Source organism: Panthera leo, chromosome D3 (assembly GCF_018350215.1).
Source record: "Panthera leo isolate Ple1 chromosome D3, P.leo_Ple1_pat1.1, whole genome shotgun sequence".
Lineage (NCBI taxonomy): Eukaryota > Metazoa > Chordata > Mammalia > Carnivora > Felidae > Panthera > Panthera leo.
Genome location: NC_056690.1, coordinates 38,323,909 through 38,337,152, shown reverse-complemented (window position 1 = coordinate 38,337,152; position 13,244 = coordinate 38,323,909). Strand labels below are relative to the sequence as shown.

Here is a 13,244-nt window from a genome sequence, read left to right as displayed (position 1 = left end):
CAGCTTCCCAATGTGCAAAATGGAGACTGGGCTTGCCTTAAGGTGTTGGTTCTGAACAATGAGTGAAACGATATATTACAAAATAGTCTACAAACTTTTAGGCAGCACAGACATGCATAAAAATGTGAGGAATATTTTCATTAATTCAATATGCTTAATTTTCATTACATTCTGGATATATACAGATCATCAGGATTTATTTACATCCTTGGAAGAAAGAATATTAACAATAGAAAGAGGGTTTAAATTGAAGCAGTGAGCATCTGGTGGAGAAAGCTGGTCAATGTGGAATGCCAGGGGCACAACATGTGCACTAAATAGCATGGTGCAGTCATTTTGCAAAGAGTAAGATGGAAAAAAGAATAATTTTAGCTCTGTTTATATATTTTGGCAAATATTTGTTTGGGTATATTCCCCCAAACTTGACAAATTTGATGAAACTGAGCTGATTTTCAAGCCATCTTAAAGCATCCCTCTACAATAGATACTGATGAAGATCTGGATTCTAACTTAAAAATTTTGAAAAACAGAAGCTGGTATGCCTTATATAATTTTGATGGGGATTTTGAAAAGCAATTTAAACATAAATCAAATAAATTTACTGAGTAGTTTAAAAAAAATTCCAGGCACTGCCATTTACCACCCATATATTTCAGTACAGTCTCACTTTCAAAATTATTACATCACTGGGGAGATAACACCAAGCAAAACCCTGTAATCGGTTCAGGCTCAGTAACATTTCCTGAGGGAGATAGATGCCTTCTAAGGACTCCTCCACTCTTCACTTTGTTCACCCTCACGTCATTCGTGCAAACTCTGTAAGGTGGGGATAGGACTCCTGGTATAAATAAAGGGTCCAAGGCTCAGAGATCTTAAGCTACTTGCCCATCTTGGGCACACAGTGAGTCAATGATGAAGCCAGAACACAAACTCAAGTCTGTAGACTCCATATCCAGGTTGGATTTGTACTCTGTACATCACTGTCCAATGTTTGCTGAGCATTTACAGAAGGCATCAAGGAGATGTCACAGACAAAGCAGAAGAAAGGGAGTGTCAATCATGCTCCTGGCAGCTGGAGGGAGAGATGGCCTGGCACTAGGCTAGTGGGGAGTTCTGCGGAGAATGCAGCTGGGTCGGGTCCTGACAGAAGGGAGATGTGCATGACCAATAGCCTCGTAAAATTCTAGAAAATTAGGGTGGGAGAAAAGCAGAAACTGCCGTAGACCGAGCATAAGCAAAATGGGAGGGAGGGTGTTTGCAGGACATGAAGAAACTAATCAACCTATTTGGCTAAAGCACCTGCCCTGTGCCAGGAGCACAAAGAACTAAAAGAACAAGCTAAAGCCAAGTTGTGGAGAGCCCTGCACACTGTTCTCAAATGTCTGGACTTCACCTTGACGGCAGAGGGAAAAGCGATTGAAGGGCTGCATCTTAAAAGAATCTACTGCATACAGACAGTAGAAACGTTTGCAGATGATTAGGCCAGTAATATGCCAAAGAGTAATTGTTTGTATTTTAGCTAAAAAGGTATCACGATTAAAATCCCCAGGTATTACTATTTCACCGATAATTCTGCTTGAAGCCTAGCCTATACCTTTTATACAGCCTTCATAGTTCCAGGTACTCCAAGCAATCTTCAAAATCTTTTGTTAGTGATATTGCCGTTGGAGCAGTAAATGCCAGGCTACCTGTCTGTCCGTGTAGCCCTATGCACTCTACAGAGGAGGGCACATGACTAAGAGGATTCCTGTTTCTGTTGGTGAGACCTGCCCCTGTTATCTGAAAGGCTCTGCTACCCACTGGTTTTCCATTTGCATTGTCCTTAGGATTCTGCTACATCCACTCGGAAAAAGGGACCGCATACTCTCTGACCCTCTTTCTATGCTTCGGCTACATTTAATAAGGCAAGTTAGTGGCTACTATTTCTGGGTTCAGTAAATGCTAGGCCCTGAACTAGATGCCTAACATGAAGGTAGGTAATATTAATCACATGTGTTGAAAAACACAGACAGGCTTAGTAGTTGGCCCAAAGTCACACAGTAAACAGAAGAGCCAAAGTGGAAAAATCAGAATTTGGATTTAAGTCAGGTTAGTCGTCTAAATGTAGTTAGATGCCTTCCAGAACAGGAGTTGCAAAAGACAGTCCAGAAGTCAAATTGTTTCTGTGCCCATTGTTTCTGTGAATGAAATTTTAGTAGAATACAGCCCTGCTCATTTGCTACTTACTGTCCACTGCTGCTTTCACACAACAGTGGTCAAGCTGAGAAACTGTAGCAGAGATCTTAAGGCTCCCAGAGCCTAACATATTTACTACTTGGCCCTTTAGACAAAAAGTTTGCTGACTCCTGTTCTAGCAGTAAAGGAAAGGCTCCTAAAGCCAAAAATATACATATAACATGTGATGGATTTACATTACTACTTTTCTCAAAATGGCCTTAATAACTGCAGTAGTTACAACTTAGAGTAGGGCTTGAAAGGCAAATATTGAGCTCTGACTGCTTTTTATTTTTTAGACAAATTGCCCAAGTCCAACAAATATTTCTTTGAGCTTTTCCTAAATGCAGGTGTTGCATTCATCCGAAATGGGGTCTGCCACCAAGAGACTCATAATCTACCAGAGGATACAGATGTGAGCAGTGCCAATTTCCACACAAAGCAGACTGAGGAAAGGGCTACATGAAGAGAGGAAGAAATTGCTCTGGGATCACAAAGTGGGAGGGGATTTCCTGCCTAAAAGGTCAGTGAGATCAGAAAAAGCTTTCAGGAGATGAGTTTGCAGAGGGCTCAAACCAAGTTTTACTAAGGGAAGCGTCAAGAGAGACACCGCAAAGACATTGGCATGTGGAAAGCAGGCAGGGGAAGAAATCATAGGGGCTGTGGTGTGTGATGAGGTGAGATGTGCAGGCTGGGGACATATTATGAGGACTGCAAAGGCTTTCTACATACGTATTCTTATGTTTACGTGTGTGTATACATGTATGTATATGTTTGTATATGTGAATTTAGTTATAGTAAAGCAAAATAAATCAAGGACTCTGTAAGACTCTATAAACCTAAGAAAGGATTCATACAGTATGTTTAGTTTATAAGTAAAATGCAATTCAACTTTTAAAAGTACTGCATTATAAAGCATTAATAAATGATCTACATATGAAAATGTTTACTGCAGCACTATTTACAGAAGGAAAATACTGGAAACAACCTGAATACCTGTCAATAGGCGAATGAGCTACGGTACGTCCACATTACGGAATACGATCATTATTAAAAACAATGCACTGAATCCACTTAATATGGCAAATTTTCCATGACACATTGTTAAATAAATAAAGCATGTTTTAAGCCTAGTATCTTTTATTGTCAAACTTTCTCTGAGCCAACAAACAATGGTTTTACATGGCAGTGCATAAAGGATAGGGCAAATTTGTTTTCCTTTGTAGGCAGACTTAGTTGCTTAAGTCTTTACAACTTTTCCATATAAAAATAAAAGTCTAAGACCAGGTTATTTTTCTTCTGGCCATAAATGCTGACTTATTTACAGGTGCCTTATTCAGACCACCATTATAAACTTGGGATAAAAATACGTGTGTATTTTATAAAAGCTAAAGCTTTATTTATTTATTATATTTAATGTCAGGGTCCTTTAAAACTTCCCTTATGTGTTCATGTCAAGAATGCAGTCATGTTTCCCCAACATGATTATACCCTAAGCTACCCAGAGTGATACAAGCCAACCTCAAAAGAAACATTAACACAAAATTACTGTACTGTTTTTTAAAAGAGTGAATATCTTTTATTCATATCTGAATACCTGAATATCCATATGTATATAAACACAGAAAAAGTGTAAAAGAGAACATGACTCTTTACACAAGGAGCCTCAGGACACCCATCAGAGTTGAGAAGTGGGGAGTGAGAAATTTCTTTAAAAAACTTCTATATTATCTGAATTACTGTAGTGGGAATTTTGTCATATTTTTAGAAGTCTATAAGTTATGCTATCTGACAAGGAAAGGTCTGAGTATTATTAATTTTTTAATTTTTATTATTTTATTTTTACTTATCTATATTTTCTACTTTTCTTATAATACATAAGCCTTGTTTTAGTTATGAGAAAAAATCACGTCAGGTGTCCCAACTTTACTATTTACGATGAGTGGAAAATAATTATTTTAAAGCCAAATGAAGTATGTAGATGAGAAAAAATGCCTGCTGGTGCTTGGGCAACAAAGTCTTGTTTTTCTGGTGTGCAGGAACAGCAGTATTCCTTTATGCAAGGAACCGTGGACTTTTTATTAGCACACGCCGTTCTGCAGCATTTAATTACTGAGAGCCTGGGCCAAGGCAGGATTCCAGAAATCCAGAGATCCACAATAAATTATAAAATGCCTTGTAAGAACCAGCTCAGAGAAATAGTTTTAAAGATCTTTTTAAGGCATACATTGGGTATTTTGTAACATATCAGCAGAAGTGTCAATTTGTTTACAAAACACGAGACTATAACGAAAGTGCCAAAGGAAGCTAGGCAAGGGGGATCCAACGAGGGCCAAGTCCTTTCACCCCAGCACTGTTTCTGTCCACACCGCTGAGCTGATCTTGACACAACTCACTTCATTTTCAATTTGCAAACTATTCCACAGAACTATCCCCCCCCCACCCCCCCCCCCCCACCCCGCCTTGTTTTTCCTAATGGCACGGATCTGCTTGCGGTCTCTAGGACGTTAAGACAGGTAATCCTGGAGACACTTTGAGTGTTGCCCATTCACTCCTTTGTTACTTCTTCTCTGGCACTTAATCATAGTCTGTGATTTTCTCCTCATTTACGGTTTACTTTTGTCTTTCCTCCTCCATCTCCTCTACCTGCAGGGACGGGACAGTTTTGTTCACCCCCATGTCCTTAGCACCTGACACACCACTCAGCCAGCGGAGAAGCTCCACACGTATTTGCTGAATGAACAAATGTCGATGCAATGAGTGAATCAACATGCCTGCTGCTGAGTCCTCCTGCCTGAGTTCAAATCCTCGTCCTGCCACTTCACTAGCTTGGGTGATTTTCTTATCACCAAGTGAAAGCTTACTGAGGACAAGGATTTTAGTCTGTTTTGCATTAGATTTCAGAACAGTACTTTTCTAAGTATTTGTTAAATGGAAAATAATGAATGAATGAATGAATGAATGAATGAATATGTTTGATTTCAGGACGTGGTTACAGTCAGGATCCCAATTCTTGTGGAGAAGGTGGTATGGAATAGTGAGCAGAGCAATGACTGGGAGAGAGCTCAAAGTTGCCATTCATGACATTGTCAATAAGGAAACTCAGTTCTTTGGCTCTGATATCCTTCCATGCTCAGGAAGCAGGAGTAGGCAATATTTGAGCCCCTTCCCATTACACAGCCCCAGGATTGTCATACTTAGCTAGAGGTCCCTCAGAGTGCACCTGGAGGTGTGGAGAGGGAGGGAGCCTGTCCGGGTGGAGGTGCCTTTCCTGTCTAGCCACAACCTCTAGAGGTCCAACAGGATCCTGGTTGTCTTGATGGTTGATCACTGTTCACTTGATTAAGGGGTGTAATTAATTGAGTTCTGGATGCCAAGGAGTAACTCAGACTAAATAAATAAAGTTCTAAATTTCCATTTTTGGTGCAAACATGTGCTGCATATACACAACTAGGTCCAGTTGCAAGACTTTAAAATCAATGATTTTTATAAAAATTGGAAAAGATATGGAACTATTATTTAAATAGTCTCTACTACATGCCAGGCCCAGTCATAACATCTATATCTACCTACATCTATACACCTAGATGCAAGATCTAAGCTTCACATATTATATTCATTTTACAGGTGAAGAAATGGAGACTCTAAGAGGCAAAGTAAGGTATATACTTGAACCCACCAACTTAGATTTACTAAGAACCTATAATGTGACTGGAATGAGGAAGCAACAAAAGCATAATGAAAACTGGTTCTTCCTCTTTAGCAGTCTCTAGTCCTTTCGAGAAAATAAGGCACGCGTGCAAAGTAAGCATTAAAAAGGCACACACACAAGCTACTGAAGTGTGGTATGGACCAAAGCACAAAGCAGGGCTAAGATCAAGGAGCGGGACTATTTCTTATTAGGTCCATATCCCTGGGCCTAGCAAGTGTCTGACACAGAGTGGCTGCTCCAAATCTATTTTATTTGTTGAGCGCCTACTGAGCGTCAGGCATTGTACTAGTTGTCAGAAATACAGAAATGTGTACAATGTGATCTCTAACCTCAAGAAGCTCATATGGGCTGGAACTGCTATAGAATGCTTTAAGACAAAAAATGAGCCTTTGTGAAGGGAGAAGATATAGGCGGAAGTAGACAAGGTAGGAAGAATGAGAACAAAGGCACCACCAGCCCAGTAATTAAAGCAATATTGTGGATGATGACGGGGAGGGAGTGGGACACTGAGTTGACTTTATCTCCCACAGCAGGGAATTTATGTGGGAAGTCGTGAGAGAAGACACTGATGGATTAAGGAAAACCCTTGTAATAACCTGGAAGGTTAATACCGGAAGCAACCAACTAACACTGTTTTAATTCTGAGAACGCACCCCACAGAAAGTATTTATGGTGCAGCTAATGCGAGTAGTGGAAATAAACTAGTTGCTTGTGGCAGAACAATTTATTATAAGAAACATTAAGGAACTATTCCACTACGTTCCATTCTCTCTGATTACCATAGCTTTCCACAGCCATTTGTATTATCAATATAGGCCTTAGGGAAGTGTACAAAATTTATAATATGGAAGGCACTAGGACAAATAAAATGAGATTTATTAGGCATTTTCTTAGCTTTTCTTAATAGCAATGAGTGAACATGAATATGACTGGATATTAACAATGGTGGTTCTACCAACTGCATGAATTAGGATATATTAAGCACCGCTTTGGGGAGGCAAAAGAAAAAGTTATTAAAGAATACTCACGTGGGTGGGAAATGCCTGGAAAAAATGCCCCATTCGGGCCTAGGGAAGCCAGTTAAAAGATAATATGGGGGGAGAGAGCAGTTGCATTTCAAAGTAATTTCTTTATGATGACACTGTTTTAATGAGTATAATTGAATTCCCTTGCTGCAGAGTGAGGCCTTCAGTCTATTACAATGAAATGTGTTCAAGATGGAAAATTTTGTATTACATGTAGTGTAAGTGAGAGTAAATGGTTTTGGGGAAACATAGGAAGAGTCCTCCCCTCCAATAGTTCTATTTTCACAAAATAAGAAATAAATACATCACAAGATGACCCTTAGGATCCTAGATACGGTAGAAAGTAGTCCATACATAAATTCAGCCAGGCCCTTCAAAACATTAAACCAACATTCCTTTGTAGTCTAACGTAGTTGAAACATGTCCAAGATTTGGAGTCAGGCAATTCTAGACCCAAATCCCAACTTTCCTACTAATTGTCTGTGTGGTCCTGCACGCTCTGCTTAACCTCTCTGACCCTGCAGGTGTCTTGCGTTATAAACTCAGAATAAGAATACTTATCACACATAAGGTTGTTGTGAGGATAAAATGAAATTAACACAGTGATGTATATACACTGTTTAGCACCGTGCTTTGTGGCCCAAAGTAAGCATGTGACATGAATATTAGATAGTTATTATTACTAATACTTCTGGCGTCACTATTATTAGTTTACTGAAACAGGAATATGCTGGATCAAATGAGAACACCTATGTTTGGGTCCCAGATCAGTTACTTTTAAAGATCTCTCATTCCTCAACTGTAAATGGCAATATTATAATGACAATAATATCTGCTTTGCCTAAATCACAAGACTATGGGAAGTTCCAAAGGTAATGTACGTGCAGACTATAAAACTGTCAAACAATTTAAAACTATTCTCTCTCCCCAAGAGTCCATACTTAAATGACAGAAACTCAAGTATAATGTCATTTGCCTGTACTTAATGCACCATGAATGTAATACGACTGACCCTATTGACACAAGGAAAAAAGAATATATGTTTTTTTAGTAATGGTGACCTATTGGGAATCTGACTCTTTAAAGCTATATTAACATGTCATATTACTGCTATGAACGTGAATGTTGTAAACCACTGGTAGCATGTAATCCACTCAACTTTAAAACTTGACCCTCTATTCAGAAACTGTGAACATAATTAGATGATTTACTAATCATAACTGCCTCTACCAAGATTAATATGAAAACAAACATACTTTTAAAAAGTAATCACAAAACCAATAAGGAGTTAGGGAAAAGACAAAATTCCCTAAATTGCTGGGCAGTATCTAATTGATTCTGGAAGAATGTTGAGAGTTAATTTTACATTTTGCACTTGAATTGTCAGCAGTCTGGAGATTCTAAGGTGACAAGTGTTGCTGGTATAAGAAATTACAAAAGGCCTGTCCTGAGCTCAATGATGGATGGATGGATAGATAGGTGGATGGATGGGTGGATGGGAGGCGTGTGGAAACTGTAACTCCAATTTTCAGTAATTTAACCCCCACGTCTATCTGGGACATGAGCCAAGTAAAAATCATTCTCCTCAACATGTAGAAGAAAAGAGATGGAATTTAAATATTCTCCTCCACTTGTATCTGACATCTTGTGGTTTTAAGAGCAAAGATTTAGGTTATGGAAAAGTCAGCTTCAGGAAACTACTACAAGTAAACTGTGAGGAGAGTTAAAATATATGTTTTTTCTGCTCATAATTGGCCTACATATGATTCCTTGATGATTTCCTTGATCTGTTTTTCTTTTCCCCCCAGCCTGGAATTCTAGACCATGAACAGGATGTCACAGCGATGGGTGTAGAATCAAAGTGGGCATTAGGGCCAGTATCATACAAACATTGTCATGATGGCTGGTTGAAAAAGGGGGGTGGGTACAGGGGTTGGAGTGCAATGTGGGCACTGGTCTTGAGACTGGAAAATAAAAGAAGGCTTAAGAATTCAAGATGCGCACGACTCCCCTCCCCTCTCCCAACTACTTCTACAGTGCTTGGCATCCGTGAATAGGATTCGACAGGATAGGATCATGTGTGATTTTTCTGCTTGGTTATCAACTGGCATTCTCTACTTCTTTCTACTGTAGTAATTACGCTTATCTGATGTATTTCAGCGCAAATCCTCTTCAAAATGGTAAAGCATATAGTTCAAGTTAGGGGAGTTCAAGATAGGGGAGGCCATACGTCCGTGTTTGCTAAAAAAGAAAGGCTTAGTTAGCCTTAAAGAATGTGGCAGTTCTAACAGCTTTTTTAAAGCATTTCAAAGATCTGTTTTGTCTCTCCAACTCTTGACATGGAGGATGAATGTCTAAAATGTTTACAAGAGAAACTGAGTTTTTATTTGGAAAAAAAAAAAAAGATAACAGAACAAAAAGAGTACGAGCAAACGGATGTACTGGTCTCTATAATTCTGGGTGGGATAAATAAACACCATTCCTTGGAAAACAGTTTTAAGAAAAGGAAGGGACAAAATTCTCCCTCAACTAGGAAATAGAAAGGATGCTTGAGCTTTCAAACCACTTACAGTTGTAAACAGTGTGGGTGGGAAAAAGCAGTAAAGAACAACTAGACCCTGTGAAGTTTCAACAAGAGAAGTGGGTGTATAACAAATAACAAAAAATGCAAGATACAGCTACAAAAACAGAGAGGCATGAGTATCCATAGGAAAGAAATTGTACATTAAAGGAGAGCTAATCTGCACGGTGGTGTGCAGAGAGAGTAAAACCAAAATCAGCTATTGGACAAGAATGAAAGGTCACCCAAATACCCTATACCAACATTTGCCTGAAAAAGAACAAAACCCACACTTTGCACCAAACTCTCCCAATGGATGGGTCTCCCCTTGGGAGTGAAGGAGCAGCCTTACTGGGACCCATGGCATAAATGGGCAGAAAGTTGCAGTGGAAACGCAGCTCCCTCATGATGAAAGGCACGCACCTCTTCCTTTCTCACGTGCTGAATGAAAAGAGCAAAGCTCTGGAGGTTTCAGAGAAACAGCAGCCACTCAAATAGCCGCTCCTTCAAACCTCAAGGAAGGAGGGTCTACTGTCTTTCAAGGGCTTGAAGGGGAGTGCTTTCTGTCTGAAGCAGAATCTGAAAAACACCCACTTCTCACTTCTCCGACAGGCGTTTCTTGGCTCCACCTGTCTGATCTCCCATTACTTACTGAGTGTTGGATTTTTCTGTTTACAATTCCTGACTTGGAGAAAGGGAGCTCTTTTTTTAAAAAAAAAATTGTTAGATTATTAACACATTTAGGTTAAAACATACCAAATAAGGTTGTGTTTGCAGCCCCTTAGAAAATGATAGCATGTAAATGAAAATCAAAAATTGATGCTTACTTAAAACAGAAGCTCACACTTAAGAACAAAAGGATAGAGCGTGATCAAGGAGTCAAAATGGAAACTGTTCCGAGTGAGAAGAAATCCTGCGTGAGGTGCATCTGGATTAACGATGACAAGACAGATCCCAGGTAGGAGACGCAGTCCTGGTGGGACTGCAAATACTCGGCCATGGCTCTGACACCATACCAAAGAGTAAAGAAGTTCAAGATAAAGGGGACTCTTACGGAATTTTATAGATGAGATGTGCTTTCTTATCCCTCACATGTGTATTTAGAAAGGGGTAAGTTCAAATTTTTGTGAGCGAAGAAATAAAAAATGTGTTTTAAATGAACATCAAGCCTTAGATGAATTCTAGGAGCCAGTGAACATAATCATACCCAAAACCGAACATAACCGCTTCAAAGAAACATAAGGAACTAGTACAGTTAAAATATTTGCTCTTATTCTGCATGCTTTACTTTCTGATTTACATTTTCAAAAAGTTCCTTACCTGGGCTGACTGTTCACCTTCTCGTGTTTTCCGTTGAAGTTCAAACTACAGAGGTTCTTTGATCTTGAATGTGAAGAGTCAGATTCCAAATTTGCCTGTGTCTGTTCTCGCAGACGATCATGAAGAGTTGCCTCCTTTTTCAAGTTCATGTCGGAATACGGGCAGCCAAAAGCACTGGTTTGTATAAAAGTGAGAGCACAGTCGTCAGTTTATAGTGATACATCAGGAATCCACTGTCAACGGAACAGACTTACACCCAAACTTTAAGACCTGAATACAGACATTCTCCTCTCACTGAACACACCCTAATGTTTCTTTTCAGATCGCCCTTTGAGGAAATCTCAGGTGCCAGATCACAGACACTGGTCCGCAGAGTATCATAGGTAGAGTCATTAGCACATACAGTTTTACAATTTTGGAAACTTAAAAATCTAAGACTAACATAATAATGTGCTTCTGGTAGAGTGATGAAAATGTTATATAAACACTTGATTGAAAGTTTTTATTTTCTTATATTTATGCCCTGATTTGACCACGTGCATCACAAAATACTATGGGCAACTATTTACCAGTATCAGAGAATATTCTGTTCTTATTTCTTAACATTCATGTATCCAGAAATACTGTATTTCTGCTTAATCCTTCTGAAACCTGCTAGGAAGTGCCGTGTTTGAATGTGAAGAGACACCTCAGATGAAAACGGAGAGACCACAGTGAAGGCTGGATCCTGAATCTGAAATGTTGTTTGGAGCCTAACTAGCAAGGATCTGCCAGGACACAGGATCTGGTTCTTTCTATAGGCTGATCAGTAGTCTCTGTTAAATTTCTCTGCCCACATCCCTGTCTCTAAAGAAGCCCCAAAGTTCTGCCGCTGCTGAGGAATCAGAGAGCCACTGTCAGGGAAAGCACAGGTGTGACAGGAGGTCACCTGTGCACAACCCTGGGGAAGGTACTTCATGCTCAAGCTTCAGTTTCTCTCCAGTTAAATGGGAAAATCAGATCCAACCCTAAGTGTTGTTGGGACCATGAGAAATCTCACACTGACACACATGTACACATCCCCATTATATGATAGTGGCTACTATTATCCCAGTGCTATCCTCTCCATGTAGGGAAGCACATAGTCAAATGCATCAATATCTAAGCAGTTGGGTCTTTTTTATGAGTTTACTTCCAATTTACCGTATATTTGCTGATATATGATGCATAATAAATTCTTTTATTATGAAAACATGAATGTTTTCTTTTGCTATTTTAATGGCATGATAAAATCAGGGACCAATGCAGTTTTTCCTCTATTTTAAAATAGAGTTGAGTTTTCCAAGGAGAACATACAAACAATCTAACCCCAAAAAGCCTTTAGTACCAACCTACATCTACAATTGATCTTCTGGACTTTGGGATGGCGTGGTTAGGATGTCACCAGCCTGACCAAACAAGCCAGAGTGAATCTAAACTGGCAACAGGGATGATCATCAGCCTTTGCCGCAGACAGGAGGGTCCCCTTTACATTCATGTTCCGTAATGTGTAATACTTGGCATTGATTTATTAGTTTGTTTAGTTATTGATTCAATAATCCATTAACTGAACATCTGCTATAAATCTAGTGAAGATGTATACTAATAAATACAATTTATAATAAGACCAAAAAAGGTACCTCTGATGAGTGTGTACTATAGGTCCATTAAAATTCAAGTTTTTTACATAGATTATTTCTAATATTTATTACTAAATACCCAAAGATGGTATTGACATATTTATTTTACAGGTAAGAAAACAGTCGCACGCAGGATAAGCAACTTTCCCTAAGTTGACTGGCACTTTCTTAAAAAGCCTCAAAATTGTTCACTTAATTATTTGCACCAATAAGATGGGCAGAAGGGGGACAAGGTTCTTAACATCATCAAAAGAAGAAACATGAGGGGCACCTGGGTGGCTCAGTCCGACTTCAGCTCAGGTCATGATCCCACGTTTCAAGAGTTCGAGCCCTGCATCCTGCACAGGGCTTGCTGCTGTCAGCACAGAGCCCATAGCCCACTTCAGATCCTCTGCTGGCCTCCCTCTATGCCCCTCCCCTGCTTGCGCTCTCTCTCAAAAATGAAAATAAAACATTAAAAAAAAAGGAAGAAACTTGAGAGAACTGTGGTATAATTCTTGTGCACAGAGAAACCAAGGCAGGTATTTACAGGGTAGAGCAGTATTGTTCGCTGCGTCTCATGTCTGGGGGAAATATGTCAGCGTGTGCCAGAGTCCCACGTGAGGACCGAAGATGTGAGTAAGTACTGTTTCTAATAACAACGCAGTAGGAGTTAATTTGTTTAAGCTACAGCATATGAGATCTAATGGGGAGTTTTGAAAGAACTTCCTGCAGAAGAAAGTTGAGGCTATCCTAAGGGAAACTGGGAAGTGTTT

The 13,244-nt window shown here is 39.5% G+C and overlaps 1 protein-coding gene across 18 annotated transcripts in view; it reads right to left on the bottom strand.

The window, feature by feature from the left end:
* Positions 1-13,244, bottom strand: part of L3MBTL4 (L3MBTL histone methyl-lysine binding protein 4) — a 448,782-nt gene that overhangs the window by 108,018 nt on the left and 327,520 nt on the right. For all 18 annotated transcript variants that reach the window (XM_042909930.1, XM_042909929.1, XM_042909916.1 and 15 more), the window contains one exon: positions 10,832-11,005. In XM_042909930.1, coding sequence (XP_042765864.1) covers positions 10,832-11,005 — 174 coding nt within the window. The remainder of the gene's footprint in view (positions 1-10,831; positions 11,006-13,244) is intronic.